The 16209-nt window shown below is 43.9% G+C and overlaps 1 protein-coding gene across 1 annotated transcript in view; it reads right to left on the bottom strand.

Annotated features, from left to right (window-relative positions):
* Window positions 1-11463: 11463 nt before the first annotated feature.
* The window catches only part of LOC308327526 (beta-1,3-glucosyltransferase-like), a gene marked incomplete at both ends in the record, with an annotated part of 37147 nt that continues 32401 nt past the window's right edge, over window positions 11464-16209 (bottom strand). The window contains 4 exons of the mRNA XM_080781046.1: window positions 11464-11604; window positions 12128-12272; window positions 13446-13565; window positions 14066-14165. Of these exons, the coding sequence (XP_080637172.1) occupies window positions 11464-11604; window positions 12128-12272; window positions 13446-13565; window positions 14066-14165 (506 nt within the window). The remainder of the gene's footprint in view (window positions 11605-12127; window positions 12273-13445; window positions 13566-14065; window positions 14166-16209) is intronic.

Raw genomic sequence — 16209 nt, 5'->3', positions numbered from 1 at the left:
GACTAGTCTTTGGTTAGACCAGTCATTAGTCCTACAACTACAACCTATCTCAAACCCTCACCCTAAACCTAACCTCCCACGGGGCAGCACACCTAAACCTAACCTTAACCCATTTCTAACCAATGACTAGTCTAAACTAAGTATGCACCCCCTTTTTACATCCTCAAATTATTAATCTGAGTTCCCAGAAGTTTTATTTTTCGCCACTAGGGGGGCATCAAATTATATACTGTGCACTCTGTGGACATCAAAAAGCAAGTGATTAGAAAACAACCTGTATTGCCATGTATTCATTGAACTTCCGGTGTGAGTTGGCTCCCATGAAAGTGTACATGAAAGTGTCATGACGCAGCCCAGTCACGTGACCATTTCCTTTCCTTCTCAGAGGTTCCTTGGGTTGCCCAAGGACTGTCTAAAGAGGACGAGACGGGAAGACCGTACGGGCGACGCCATGTTGCTCCATGTTGCTCCTTGGAAGGAAAGAAACATGCGCAGTTGAGACCAGGAAGTTGTACATGCACAAATTTGGGCATGTACAACTTCCTCAACTGCATGTTTCTTTCCTGCCATCGCGTCTCGTCCTCTTCTTCTACTTTAGTATTCCAAGCATTTGACTGGCACTGCATGACCTCACGATCCCGCCTAGTGTAACAGGAGCTCGAGGGATTGTGTTCATTTTGCTCAGTAAACTGCAGCATGTCCAATGAAAAATAGAGTCCACATACTGGGTCATTTGTATTATAACCTCTTGTAATGTTTTGAGCCTAGTGACTTTTCTACTAGGTGGTAATAAAACTTTTATATTCCGGAGCATAACCCAGTGTGCAGACTCTATTAATCATTGATGGTTGCTTCTGCCCTGCAATAGGGCATTCAGACATCGCACCTTTGGTATGCAAATTCGGGGGGTGCGCAAGTGCATCAATTGATATGAGAGAGAGAGAGAGAGAGAGAGAGAGAGAGAGAGAGAGAGAATAGTTATAAACCAATATATAAATATATATATATGAGAGAGAGAGAGAGTCACACTCAGAGGAGGCTGCAGTGAGAGGAATGCGGTGAAACGTTACGTTATTATATATTTTATACTCTTTATTCTGACCTTGTTGATGGTGAAAAGCCTACTTGTTGTATTTCACACAGCAAGTAGGCTTAACTGAAAGAGCTCTAGCACTGTGCACTAAACACTCAAACACCAACTTGATACACTTGATGCAGATCTAATATGTATATCACATCCAAGATGGTGCCGGTAGGCGTGACAGCCATGATTTATTTCTATTTGTTAAGAGATGGGAAGTGCTCGTTGTACTGTGGTTGAATGATTTTACAACAAGCACGTCCCAACTCGAAAACCATAGCTGTGTTAGGAAAATTTGATTACTAAATTTGATTGGATTTGATTTAGCTGGCCGTGGTATTTTTTTTCTCTGCCTGCGGCAGGTTAACTCGATTAACTAGAGACACTGATCTCAGTAGAGTGCAGTGTCAGAATTAAAATGTGGTCCATGATTTTAACCTTTTGTTTTGTTTTGACTAAAAAGTTAATCTCCCACCAACTTTCATGAATCCCTCGTCCATTATCCATTTTGACTTTTATCAAATTCAAGCAGCAGCTTACTGATGATTCCACAATGTCATTTTGTTCATTCATATTTAGACTACTAGCCTTTGTATGGATGTATGCAAATAGATTGAGCCTGTGATGAATCACAAAAGTAAAAATGATGTCTTAATTCATGGTGTGTTGTTTTTTGGAACATATTGTAGTGGTAGAACTCGGCTTACACAATAGAGTAAAAGGTGCTCATGGGCTTGAAGGCCCTATTTTGCGTGTCTTATGTACCAGGTCTTATTACATAAGTTAAGACCTGCAGACGGGGCCAATGCCGTTTACCTATTTTGAGTGGCCAAACAGCATTGTTCACACCTAGTCATAAGACCTGGTACTTAAGACACGCAAAATAGGGCCCATTGGCTCTAATGCAGCGTGACAGCGAGTCGCAGGTTCGATTCCCAAGCCCCGACGAGCTTTGTCGTTCCCAGTCTCTCTCCCCTTTGCTGTCACTCTTCCACTTTACTACGCAATAAAGGCAGAACATCCAAAATCATAGTTTAAAAGGCCAGCGAGCATCCCACAGTCACAGAGATGTCGTTGTGACACAATGTGCTTCACGCCGCGTTCTGCGGGATGCTTAATAAAAAAACTATTTGAAACGTGAAACAGTCAAAGAGCTAACATAACAAACAATTGCTGATTGTTGAGATCAACTGCATCACTGCAAAGTTTTGGGAAGCCTGCACATTTTAATGTGTTTCTTATCAATGCCAGTGACAGTGTTGCATCTGCTGAATGTTGCCTTTCTAAACTGAAGATGATTAAATGTTATCTCAGTATCTCTGGAGTACTTTCCATTATGTGGGTTAATGTCAACATTATTATTAAACCCTCTGATTCTGCAGAGAGAGAGAGAGAGAGAGAGAGAGGAGAGAGTGAAAGAGGGTGGAGATAATCTTTCTTCCCAAAATATTTTGTAAAAACATTGGTTTTGATCTAATCTAATCTAATTCAGCAACATGCAAGCATGCACAATCACGGCCACACACACACACACACACACACACACACACACACACACACACACACACACACACACACACACACACACACACACACGCACACATATACTGTATTGTTAAACAGAATACATTTTCTTCTGGATTAATAAAGTATACAGTATATATACTGTATCAATCAAATGGCTATGCAGGGCGATATATCAACCAGGGCAATATATCCACCTGGCCCTATATGGCCCTCATCATCCAAGAGGGAGAGATAACTCCTGTGGACATAATGTACCGTTCGGTGAGGTGCGGTGACAGTTTGCTGAACTCTGACAGTGGTTTCCAGAGGTACAGACTAGAGACTAGACAACCCAGATGGTGGAGCAGAAATTACTCCCCCCCCCCCCCCCCCCCCTGCTCTAGGCAAGTGTGTCGAGACAGAACAGTAGGGCAGAGAGGCATGCAAGACTTGATGGGAGCTGGATGCTAACTGGGGTCCTGCATGGTGAAGCCTGCAAAGAGACCTACAGTATATGCGTTTCTGGGCGTCGAGGGGCTGGTCAATCCGAGTTATGGCTCACAAGGAGCACATACTGCAGGTCAGTGTATTAACTGGCTGAGCCAAGGTACCTCAGATAAATCAATAACGGTGACTTTTTAAACTAACATCTCTGCAAGCTCCACGTACCTTCACCCTACGCCCCCTCACGTCCGTCTGTCTCTTATCGCTCGAGCACATTTTCTCTTGCTCATTTCTCTCGTCTCTCTCACTCACAATCCCTTAGAATCTCTTAAAACATTTAAGATGACTAAAATATAAGTAAAACTAAACAACGTTTTATTCCAAAGACTATGACAAAACTAAAATCAAGATTTGGAGTCAGAATGTGCCAAGGTTGGCCTCCGGCTGAATGCCAAGAAAACTCAAGTTATCACTTATGACATCCCATCAGAGCATCCACCTCTAACAACAACAGAAGGCACTGCTTTGAAGGAAGTCAATGACTTCAAGTACCTGGGCTCATGGGTCAACTCCACCGAACAAGACCTGAAAGTGAGGAAGGCCCTTGCATGGAGGGCCCTAAACGGCATGGCCAGTGTATGGAACTCCAACCTCCCCCGTCAAACCAAACTAAGCTTCTTCTACGCAACGGTAGAGTCCGTTCTCCTATATGGCAGTGAATGCTGGACTTTGAAGCCAACCCTGCAGAAGTCTCTCGATGGGTGCTACACCAGAATGTTGCGGGCAGTACTCAACATCAATAAGAGCACACATGTTAAGCCAAGGGTGACCCAGAAAATAGCAGCCAGGAGAATGAGACTAGCAGGACACTGCCAAAGACACCAAGAGCTGCCAGCCAGTAAACTAGTGCTGTGGGAACCAACACACGGGCACCGGTCACGAGGACGTCCAACGCTAACATACGTGGATGTACTCAAGAACGACGCAGGAGCGCAAAGTACCAACGAACTGGCCAGATGTATGGAGAACCGGGATGACTGGAAACGACGATGGAGGGCTCGTCTGAGGACGACCTAGAGAGAGCATATCAAGGCCCATTATTCATTCAGCATTTGAGCCACGGACCACCATTTGATGAGATTTAATAATGTAACTCTTGAGCACGTAAAACGAAACCAAATGGACCCGTTTAAGGGTCCATTTGGTTACCAATTACTCTCCATCATTTAGCTGGGGACCACCTGAAACCAAGGACCACTGGTTGAATCTACATATTTACATAGCGTAATATGTGGATGAAAACATTATTTACAGCAGGGCTCTGAGCCAAAAAGGTTTGAGAGCCAGAAAGAAAGTAACGTCTGTACAAAAACATAGAAAGAATGAAAGGTCACCACTGTCCCATTCAGAATCCTTAGACAATCAAATCACTCCGGTGTGATTCTGGACCAAATATTCATTCAACAGCCACAGGACACACGCCAGTTGGAACAGCCACAGGACACACGCCAGTTGGAATGCATCATTCATTCAACAGCCACAGGACACACGCCAGTTGGAATGCATCATTCATTCAACAGCCACAGGACACACGCCAGTTGGAATGCATCATTCGAAGCATCTTCAGAACATTTGTCACAAGTGGCCGAACACTAATATTTCTGAAAGGTCAGTCCAACAAATACAGTGGGGGTGGGGGTTGGGGGGTCAGACCCACTGCAGATAGACCCCACGGCTACAACGAGGCTTAAAGGGCCACTTCACCAGATCTCATTTTAATTATGTTCAGGACACAAGAAACACTTTCCTGGCGTTTTTATGTGTGTAATAATTGTGTGTTTTTAAATATTTTACTCGTGACAATATCTTCATGACGAAAATTGTCATGAGAATGTGGTCTCACTTCCTTCCTGGACTACATGTTGTCTCAGTAAGACAGCACACACGGGGTGTCTCGCCTCCACACGTGCACCAAAGCACTATGGTCAATAATCCAGTCAAACTCTATAGTCAAACACACAGACTTCATTATCTTTCTGGCCATAGAGTGCAACTTTCAAATTGTGCTACTGTTATCTACTACAGATACTATTAACGTTGAGTTATTGCAGTTTGGAATGGCCCTTTTGCATGGCCACAAGGAAGCTGGAAACAGTGGTTCAGCACCATGGACAGCACCTCTCATTTACACAGACACAGACAAGAGTTACATTATTGTTAAACATCTGCATTACTCAATTTACAAGAAGCCTACACAATTAGAGAATGTAGAATAATTGTCTTGACAGTTATCTCTCCTATGGTACTACATCAATACAGCATGGAATTGTGGACAAAATCTTATCCAACGATAACAACATTCTTTAGTTTTGCGTCTGAGAGGCTAAATCTCATCAAAGGGTGGTCCGTGGCTCAAATGCCAAAAGAAAATGGTCCATGACATGAAAACCAATGGGCTACATTAAAGGCACAGGCACAATGTAGCACAGCCAGTGTTTGATCTGAGGTTAAATGAGCATTGACGTAGCAATGTCCACCAAAGCCTTTCATCGATGTGACTTAGAGTCATTGGAATACCATCTGAGGGCAGCATTTAAATTCATTGGTTCTCCTGCACAAGTCTCACAAGGACACAACTGCCAGTCAAAGTGACTGCGGCCATCGCCCCCCTTCTCGCTCTCACTGGTTGGACGGGCGGGAGAACCAATGAAATGAAATACTACCCTCAGAAGGCATATCTGATGAATATTAGTCATGTCTGCAAAAAATGTCAGTACCAATGCCCATCCTTTCCACGCACACATGCACGCGCACACGCACAGGAAAAGACTGTCACAACTGTAAAGATTTATATTATTTGGTGCTTGTGCAACCTCAGGCCTGCATTAATTAATCAATTAGTCTGGTGTAACGCGTCCGTTGTCTGTCCGTCAGAGTTAATACAATACATAAAGGACATTCATTGTGTGCTGGCGATTCCTTTGTTTCCAATGTTACCTAGAGACATCGCTGCAAGGCATTTATCTCCCAATATAACGTCTGACGTCATCTTGATTGCCATTTTCTTTGTGTATCACTGATGCAGAAAAGATAATGACTTCCCTAATATAAAAGCTTTTCAGAAAGTCCTCCTCTCTCTACACTGCATCTGATTCATCACTAGCTCATTTCCCGAGTCAATGTGCAGTGCCGATAGGCCTCGCTGTTATCTGTTACACACAGATTGTATTCCGGCGCCGTTCCCACATGAGGCGCAACAATGAACGCTGAAGGTCATCCAGCATGCTGGACCTGATGCGCTACGGACAATATTTCAGCAACACGTACGCATTCACTGACGCGGTCGCATGCACGAACAGCACAGCTGTGAAGCCCTCATATCAATAATACATCTGGGAGTGGCCAGAGCGATATACATCTGGCTCTATTGATCATCCTGCACCCGGAGATAACTCCTGTGGACATTGTGGGCTGTATTTTGCATGTCTTAAGTACCAGGTCTTATTCCCTAACTTGAGTAAACGAAAGACCTGGAGGCGTGATCAATGCCATTTGGCTATTCTGAGTGGCCAAAGAGCATTGATCACGCCTCCAGGTCTTTAGTTTACTGAAGTTAGGGAATAAGACCTGGTATTTAAGACACGCAAAATACTCAGTCTCAGAATGATGTTCTGTAGGCGAGGTCTGGTGACAGTTGGCTGAACTCTGACAGTGGTGGTCAGAGGTACAGACTGGAGACTGGAGTCCACAACACAGATGTTAGGGGAGGTTAAGACTACGGTTCCATCCCTGGCCATTTGTGTGTGTGTGTGTGTGTGTGTGTGTGTGTGTGTGTGTGTGTGTGTGTGTGTGTGTGTGTGTGTGTGTGTGTGTGTGTGTGTGTGTGTGTGTGTGTGTGTGTGTGCGTGCCGCATCATAACGGAAGGGGACGTTCGGTATAGGCCAATCACTGGCAATGTAAACTTTTGTTTTCTCATGCCAATAAAGCTCCTTTGGATTGAATTTATAAATCCCAGAAAATACGCGCTGTGATTGGCAAGTAGTCACTTGCGTGGCAGCAACGCAGTGTGCCTTCCACACTTCTGCTTGACTTCCTCTGCAGGGGCCAATGAGGCATCTATTTTTTTTAATATCCATGTGTCATGACTCAGGAACAATGTCCACATTAGGTTTGTTTTAATGCATAGTACAACTATCACATCAGTGAAATAAATGCATTCACTAACTCGCTTGCACACACACACATCAGGGTGAAGCTCTGATTAATACATCTGGGAGAGGCCTGAGCAATATATCCATCTGGCTCTATTCATAATCCCGCACCTGGAGGGAGAGATAACTCCTTGGGCCCGATTCACTAGGGAAATTTACACCCAGGTATAAATCAAATGACTAAAGGAGAGTGTATTTACCGTACGTCCAATCTCACATGCTTCATCAAAGGTGTCATACTGAAGGCTGTAGCTCATTTTGCCTCTTTCCCAAGCGTTTCACCCGGTATCGCCTGGTGTAATAGAACATCCACAGCCATTTTAGCTCCATTAGGTAACCGGGCATTCTAACGTGATGACGTTTATGGTCTCACAACATCATGGTTAAAAAATAGAAATAGACAGATCTATAAGCAATACAGCGCACCAGCAGCCAGCACGTCGCCATGCACTGCAGATAAGCTTGTTTTGGCATCTACTGTATATGGATCCAATGCACGTTAATAATAATAAAGTTACTCTCACGTGTATAATGAGAAAGAAGTTAATTTATACAGTTCAATCTCACAATCAAATGCCAATAAAACTTGGCGAGGATATTATAAAAGCAATTTCCAATGAACAGAGCTGTATCAGAGCTTATTGTGAGGGGAAATCCGTCTTTTTGATTCATATCATATCGTGTGTCGTATGTCAGAATGCCTGCATGGGGAAATGGATATTCTGGACACACCATACAGATATTTTCTCATCAGATGGTAAGTATAAGTATAGGCTACAGATGCGCTCATGTGATGACATGTTGATCGTCAATAAATAATAGCCAATTAAATGAATCACGGAACATTTGGAGTTGCCGAGGCATGCATTTGTGGCGTTCATGATGTGATCAATAGCTTATTATAAATGAATACCACAACAAAATGGTTCTGTTCCCAATGAGGCAGCTCATGTCACCATACTGTATATACTCAGCTTTGAATTGAGCAGATTGGACAGATTGGACAAAACATCTTTAAAACAGCCACTTTCCTGATTTTCGAGCGCTAAATATATAAATGGGTGCTAGTGGGGCAGATAATGTGCAAATTACAGGAGAATCGTTCACTTGCGGATACAAGTCGACTCCACAAGACCGAAGGAAAAAACTGCTGTAAGAAATACTTGAGTTGGAGGGACTTGTGGTCCAGCATATGTCTTCGCAAGATGTTACGTAGCTGCTTTGCTAAGGATAATAGCTTCACTCTAATAGTCAGAGGCTTCTGACAAGGTAAGCCTACATATTTCTGGAAAGCCTAGCCCCTGTGGCTTCTTTGTCACATATGAAACACGTTTGCCTTTTAATGCTGGTTCTACTCAGCTTGGTCTGGCATTCCAGTGGCTGAGCACTTTCAGCTTTTTGTTTTGTGATTCTCACTCGCTCCAGTTACGTCAAAGTCAAGGTAAAAAATAATGATGAATGGTCGGAAATCTCCGTCAGGGCAGCAAGGCCATCACAGGAAACAATGGTTTAGTCCACATTAGGGGTTTTTTTGTGGAAAAAAAAGTTAATTCATTGTGAAAATAATGTTTTCACAATTAATTTACAAATGATCAACATTTGTATACAAACTCAAACGTTCATACACACTCAACCCTATAGGCTAATCAGTCACTGGACTCACGGCATGGAGATGTAAGGGGGATTTAAGTATTCACAATATCAACGTGACTAAAAACTGTAATGACAGGAAAGAAGCAGTGAACTCAACATGAAGGCCACTGTAGCCTAGGGTGATATCCTTTTGTTATATATCTTTTAGTTTAAGGTCATCAGGCCAAACTGAGGGCCATGGCCTCATAAAAGTCTCCATAAAAGCCATGCCCTGCTTTGCATACATACAGTCAGTCAAGGGACAAGCAGTCTCCTGCCAGTGGCTATATGGAGCAATTAGTTCAGAATCAGCTTTATTAGGCCTACTGATTAATGCCTAATTACTGACTAATGCCCTTCATCAGTAAATGACCCAGCTTTAGAGGGGGGAGAGAGAGACAGAGAGAGAGAGAGCGAGAGCGAGAGAGAGAGAGAGAGAGAGAGAGAGAGACACAGAGAGAGAGAGAGACAGAGAGACAGAGAGACAGAGTGAGTGAGCATAATTTGTGTCCTTTTCTAAACTGTTAAGCTGCTTAAAAGTTACACGAGGGTCTCAATTGCTTCTCTGGAGTTGCCATACTTTCCATCGAGAATGTCGACGTGCGCAGGCTGAAAGCTCAGACAGCTCAAATGATTGAAGATTATTGAAAGACAGAGCAGCAGGCATGACCCCACGGTTGTTGCACACAAATTGTATTCTGACATTTTCTCACAGTACTGTAGCTGATGAGCTATCACTATTAACCCCATTAGGACGTGGAACGCATCTGTGTCACCTTAGCTTTTAACCACTTTAACCATCTAATTCTAAATGCACCACGTCTCTGTCTGTGTTGGTTCTGACATCATTCTGACATCTGCATAGACTCCATATTTGGGCAATGCCTGACAAAGAACTCCATATATGGGCATAAAAGGGACCCAGACATAATATATGGATGGGGCATGCATTTCCAAATTGCATCCAAGTAGGGCAGTGCCCAACGGGCACCTGTTATAGCAGAGATAGCAAATAGCAGATATGCAAGCTCAATAGCAAAAAAACATTTAGAAAAATTGTGGAAACGTGCAAATCTTTGAATAAATATTCTTTCAGAGCAAACATTTTAAGTTTGAACTCATATCTTTGCTTCTGGGGGCGAGGAGTGCCTGGAACAACATATTTTCAGATTGGGGTCGGCGTCCAATTAGCCTACATAATTGTGGGGGTCCTTGACATGAAATAGTTTGAGAACCACTGACGGAAAATTAGTATTTTTTTTCCAGAAAACTGTCATGATTTAGAAGACAATTGTAGAATCTCAGGTCTTAATGGGCCGTTAAACCAATGCTGGAACTTTGAGTGTGCTGCACACACTCTGATTCTGGAGAGGGAGGGAGGGAGGGGGTGATATTTGGGCAGTTTAGATATTATGTGTTCAATTTTTTTAAATACGTGTCCTTCCGTTCGCGAGCTCCATTAATTAATTAATTAATATGCATTCGTTTTTGCTGAACTTTTCTATATCTATAGTTAATCAAACTCAAGTCAACAGACCATTTTAAATGTGTCTGATTTGCAGAGATAATATAGATAGATTGCCTCGTTTTTCTTTAATTATTCACCGGCCCGATGTCGGGGGACTAATTGTAATTTTCCGGGCAATCCTAACACGACCTTTGACACAAAGACAGTAACAGAAATGTGACGTCTAGAGGGGCAGAAATCCACAGGCTGGGGCAGGTTCCAGTGCTGGTTGGAAGGCGACGATGGATGGGCTTCCCACTGGGAAACTAATCTGACAGCCTGACAGTAAAACACCACCCTGGCTGTGACACAGCAGAGTGGGCTCAACCACATCACACTGTGACACAGCAGAGTGGGCTCAACCACATCACACTGTGACACAGCAGAGTGGGCTCAAGACATGTTGGCGTCTGACAGCATTCACCACCCAGCTGTGAGTGAGTCATTAGTACATTATGACCCATTCTGACCTGAGATCAGATCAGTCTTCTATATCCTGACAGTTTTCTGAAAAAGCTATGTTTCTATGTCAGTGGTTCTTCGATTTTTCAAAAATATTTTTCAATAGCTAAAGCATAACATAATGCCACCAAATACCATAATAACACCAAAAGGGGTTCCCGCCCCAAAATGGGTTAATGACCCACTAAATCAGTGGTTCCCAAAGTGGGGTCCGCGAACCCCCAGGGGTCCTTGAGGGAGTTCCAGGGGGTCCCGAACTAAAGGATAGTTTGGAACCAAATGGACCCTTATGGGTCTGTAAATCTGAGTGTACAAATGTTGTACACTCTCAGAGTTAAATTAACATTGATTTTACATTATAAATTGGGGTCCCAGAGATAGAAATGCCATTAAATGGGCGTCCGTAGACTAATGCATGTCCTTGAAATTAAACTGCACACACACACACACACACACACACACACACACACACACACACACACACACACACACACACACACACACACACACACACACACACACACACACACACACACACACACACACACACACACACACACACACACACACACACACACACACACACACACACACACACACACACACACACACACACCTCCTAGAGTTCATGTGTTGGGTGTGCGGTGTCCAGCAGCCAGCGTTGATAGACGGCCACAGGGTTGATGTTCCAGTGCTTGTGGAAGGAGATGACCTCCTGCTGGGACAGCAGCACAGACCTGGAGTAGTCCTCTGGACGAGCCTGCAGTGCACAGTCACACCACCAGGCGTGGAAAGTTACTCCGTGCATTTACTCCAGTAGGCCTGTGCCTCACTATAACATTGAGGTGTTATTATTTGGTACTTTACTGGAGTATTTCCAATGTCCAATACTTCTGCTCCACTACATCTCGGATTCAAATATTGTACTTTTACTCCACTATAGGCCTACATTCATTTGAAAACATTCGTTACTTTGTGGATTTTGATTGTTATTACAAAACATTAGGCACTTCAACCCATTTCGGTCATTTCATTGAAAATAGCCGATCTACAAGCTCACGCATTGTGACAAATGGGACATTTTGATACCATCACTTTCGTACTTTTACTCAAGCAAATTTTGAATTCCGGACTTTTACTTGTACATTGTAGAATTGATTTTTTCCACCACTGCACAGGACAGACAAACAAACTGCTGCTGTGAACGCAACGTGTGTGTGTGTGTGTGTGTGTGTGTGTGTGTGTGTGTGTGTGTGTGTGTGTGTTTGTGTGTGCGTGCGTACCTGGTGAAACAGGCTGTTGTGAGTTACTGGGACTCCCAGGGAGGACAGACACTTCCCCATCACCATGTCATCAGGAGCATCGTCACTATGGCAACGACAACCACTGGAGACCAGCCTGGAGACGGCCTCTCTGCTCAGTACCACCCTACACACACACACGCACGCACACACACACACACACACACACACACACACACACACACACACACACACACACACACACACACACACACACACACACACACACACACACACACACACACACACACACACACACACACACACACACACACACACACACACACACACACACACACACACACACACACACACACACACACACACACACACACACACACACACACACACACAAAAGCAATACAATCAAAATCAAGTGATACAATCATACAAACAATCAAATGGGAGGTGATCAAGTTGAAATTAAGATCGTCTGTGATTAAAAGCCAGGTGAAAACAGTAGGTTATAAAAGATCCTGACGGACTGGTTGGGTCTGTGAAGGGAACGTCATTCCAGAGCCTGGGGGCAGCAACAGCAAAAGCAAGTTCGCCCCTGGTTTTCAGTTGGCCGGTTGGCTGAGTCAATACTGACAGGTCAGCTGACCTTAAAGCTCCGATTGGGTTATGGGATTCAATACGTTTAGCCAGGTAAAGGGAGGCCAGCCCATTGAAGGATTTAAAAGCAGTTATCAGGATTTTACAATCTATCCTAAATCCTAGATGAAAGAAAAGCATGGATCAGTGTTTCAAGTTGCTTGGCAGAGCACCCAGGGTGTCATGGCCAAAGATAATAACTTCAGTTTTGCTGTTATTTATGTGTAAACAAATTGTGTCCATTCAGATTTATGTCATGTAGAGTAGATAGTTGAGCAATTGTTGGATATATATATGTTTTCAAAATCCACTGACACGGAAGTCAAGGATCTCCTGTTTCTCTGCATGACTGAGGGTTAAATGGTGACTCATATGTTAATGATGAGCGCCATCTAGCGTAAAAAAACTAAAAACACACAAAACACGTGATTGATGGTGTGGGCTTTAGACAAAGAACACATTCATACATGTGACTGGCAGTGAATGACTGTGTACAAATGGAACCAAATGGACCCGCTCTCAGAGATAGGTCCGTAGCCTAATGCAGGTCAAGCTGGGCGTCCTTGAAATTAAAATGGTTGAGAATCACCGACGGGGCCGTAAACATCTTCTCTTGGGGGGCCTTGGCCTATATTTTCAAATGGGGGTCCGCAGGCTAATAAATGTACTTGACATGAAACGTTTGGAGAAGCACTCCTTTATGTACCCTCCTCCTCCGGTGACGTAGCTGTATCCGTTGCGAGCCAGACTGTATCCGTACCTCTCCCCCACACTGACCGCCTCCCTGGGGTCATAACAGCTCAGGAGTCTCCTCAGTCTGGACAGACTGGAGGCAGGCACGCACGCACACACGCACACACACGCACGAGCAGTTAAATATACCTCAAAGTTCAATCAAAAGTACAGTTCAACAATGTTCTTGTGTGGCTCTACAAGAGGCTGCATGTGTGTGTGTGTGTGTGTGTGTTTTCTTTTTTTGATTTACCCAGGGAAGTAGCTGAGCACAGGTGCACGCCCTGCACATAGAAACACAGACAGACACACACACGTGCACACACACATGTATGTGTGTGTGTGTGTGTGTGTGTGTGTGTGTGTGTGTGTGTGTACGTGCACACTATTCTCACAAACCACTGGACTAATCGGCATCAAACTCTGTATACATGTGGGTCTGATCGGGGCTAAAACCAAACCCAAATTATTTGTCATTATGCCGTAGATATGTTATAGACGACTGATGCCACAGGCTGTCCTGTGTTGTCCCAGTTATATTCATAATGGAATTATATATTCAAAAGTAAAGGACTCACAGGTACGTTTCTATACCTTATCAGTGTGTCATCATCAGCAATGAGCAGCCAATCAGCATTCGGCACAGCAACATTCAGGAACCGCCTCAAGATGGCAAAAGTCTTCCCACAATGCCCTGCAGGAGAGCAAGTGAAGCAAAGATGGTTGGATTTTTAGGAAGATCAGGCCATCCCATTGGAGCCACTAGAGACGAAATGGTACACAAATCATACAAATGTTCTCCTAGTGGACTCCGGCCGGCATCTGACGGCAAATCTCGAGAACGTCCTATATTTACTAGTGCTAGATCCTGCGATAGATAATAAAGTTGATTTTCTCCTGATTTGTCTCTCTGAAAAAAGCCATTTTAGTATGAAAATCTTGGGAATAGATTGTGACCATGGGCTAAATAATCTTTCAGAATCTGTGTTCACGTTCACTCTTCCATTGGAGAGTATGACTCCAATCTGCTTCCGGTCTCCTAAGGTTTTCAACCCTTTTCATATCAGATCCATTATTTACCGGTATTCAGCATTTGAGCCACAGATGATGTGTTCTTTATTTGCTTGAGAACCCCGCAAGCTTCATTGCTCATGGGGTCAGACACCTGCACTATTGTTAAATATAATGTAATATAAAAATTACTTTTTTTAATTGAAAAGGTCACACAGTATGAAATTATGTATTAACCCTTTTTGGGGAGGGAACTCCTTTTGGTGTTTCAAGCATTCTGTTATACTTTAGCTATTGAAAAATAGCAGATCTACAAGCTCAAGTTATATCGAGTGACGTTCGAACATTACAAACGTGTCAGATAACTGTACTATGCGCCGTTAGTTCCCCCGTCAACCCGTGAGTGTGACTGTGAGCATGCTTCTCTGCTGCGTTGCTCTGCACTGTCCGTCTGCAGCCTGTGTGGCTGCCAGGGATATTTGCCTCTCCCCTTCCCATTGCCCAGAGGCCCCTTTGCTGTCCCAAGCAGCCAATCATGAGCGACCTGACAAAAGCATTGCTTTGCAAAACGTTTCTACACAGTGATGTCGCTACGCAGAGAACAGCACAGAGGAATAGAGGTCGAGACATTCTGTGTCATACTGACACGGCTCTGTGGTGAAGAGGAGCACAGGAAATTGGCGGTTAATGGAGGAGTCATTGATACCATAGAAATCCTCTCCCTGTGGCGAAATTGGACCCGGAAGTCCATTGAGGACGACTGACTGGGCTGTAAAGCTTAATCCTTAATCCTTGCGCCGCCTGAGTGAGACAAAGTGAGACAAATTACAGTACCAATATGTAGTAGATCTGTGGTTCCCAAACCTTTTTGGCCATGCACCCCCTGTTACCTCCCGAACTAGCTGACGCACCCCCCCCACATGGAAATATAAATTGCATAAGCTAGAGAGAAATATTTCCTATTTATCCACATATATTAACCTGAATATGGCATATATATGCAGCATAATTATGCTATATTCTGCATATACTTGCCATATATTGGCATAATATGTTAATATATTTAAAATAAAACCATAGCACCACCATTAGCCTTTTCATGTCGAGCACCCACTAGAAGGCGCTCGCGCACCACAAGGGGTGCACCCACCACAGTTTGGGAACCACTGTAGTAGATGATACTGATGATGTAGAGCAGACTTTAATTTCACCTGTGAACTATGCAAAGTAACCACTGCTACCACCCCCAGCTATCTACTGTATCAGAGGTGAACTATGCAAAGTAACCACTGCTACCACCCCCAGCTATCTACTGTATCAGAGGTGAACTATGCAAAGTAACCACTGCTACCACCCCCAGCTATCTACTGTATCAGAGGTGAACTATGCAAAGTAACCACTGCTACCACCCACAGCTATCTACTGTATCAGAGGTGAACTATGCAAAGTAACCACTGCTACCACCCCCAGCTATCTACTGTATCAGAGGTGAACTATGCAAAGTAACCACTGCTACCACACCCAGCTATCTACTGTATCAGAGGCTTGTGTTACCTGCAGTGGTGTCATGCTCGCTGCACGGAATACCATGGCATGGTATGTATCAACACATTGTTGATGTGCATGCGCAGGCAGAAGGAGAATACCATGGCCTGGTATCAACACATTTCTGATGTGCATGCGCAGGCAGAAGGAGAATACCGTGGCATGGTATCAACACATTTCTG

Source organism: Protomyctophum bolini, assembly GCF_963924005.1.
Source record: "Protomyctophum bolini genome assembly, chromosome: 13".
Taxonomy (NCBI): Eukaryota; Metazoa; Chordata; class Actinopteri; order Myctophiformes; family Myctophidae; genus Protomyctophum; species Protomyctophum bolini.
This window is presented reverse-complemented; position numbering and strand designations above follow the sequence as displayed.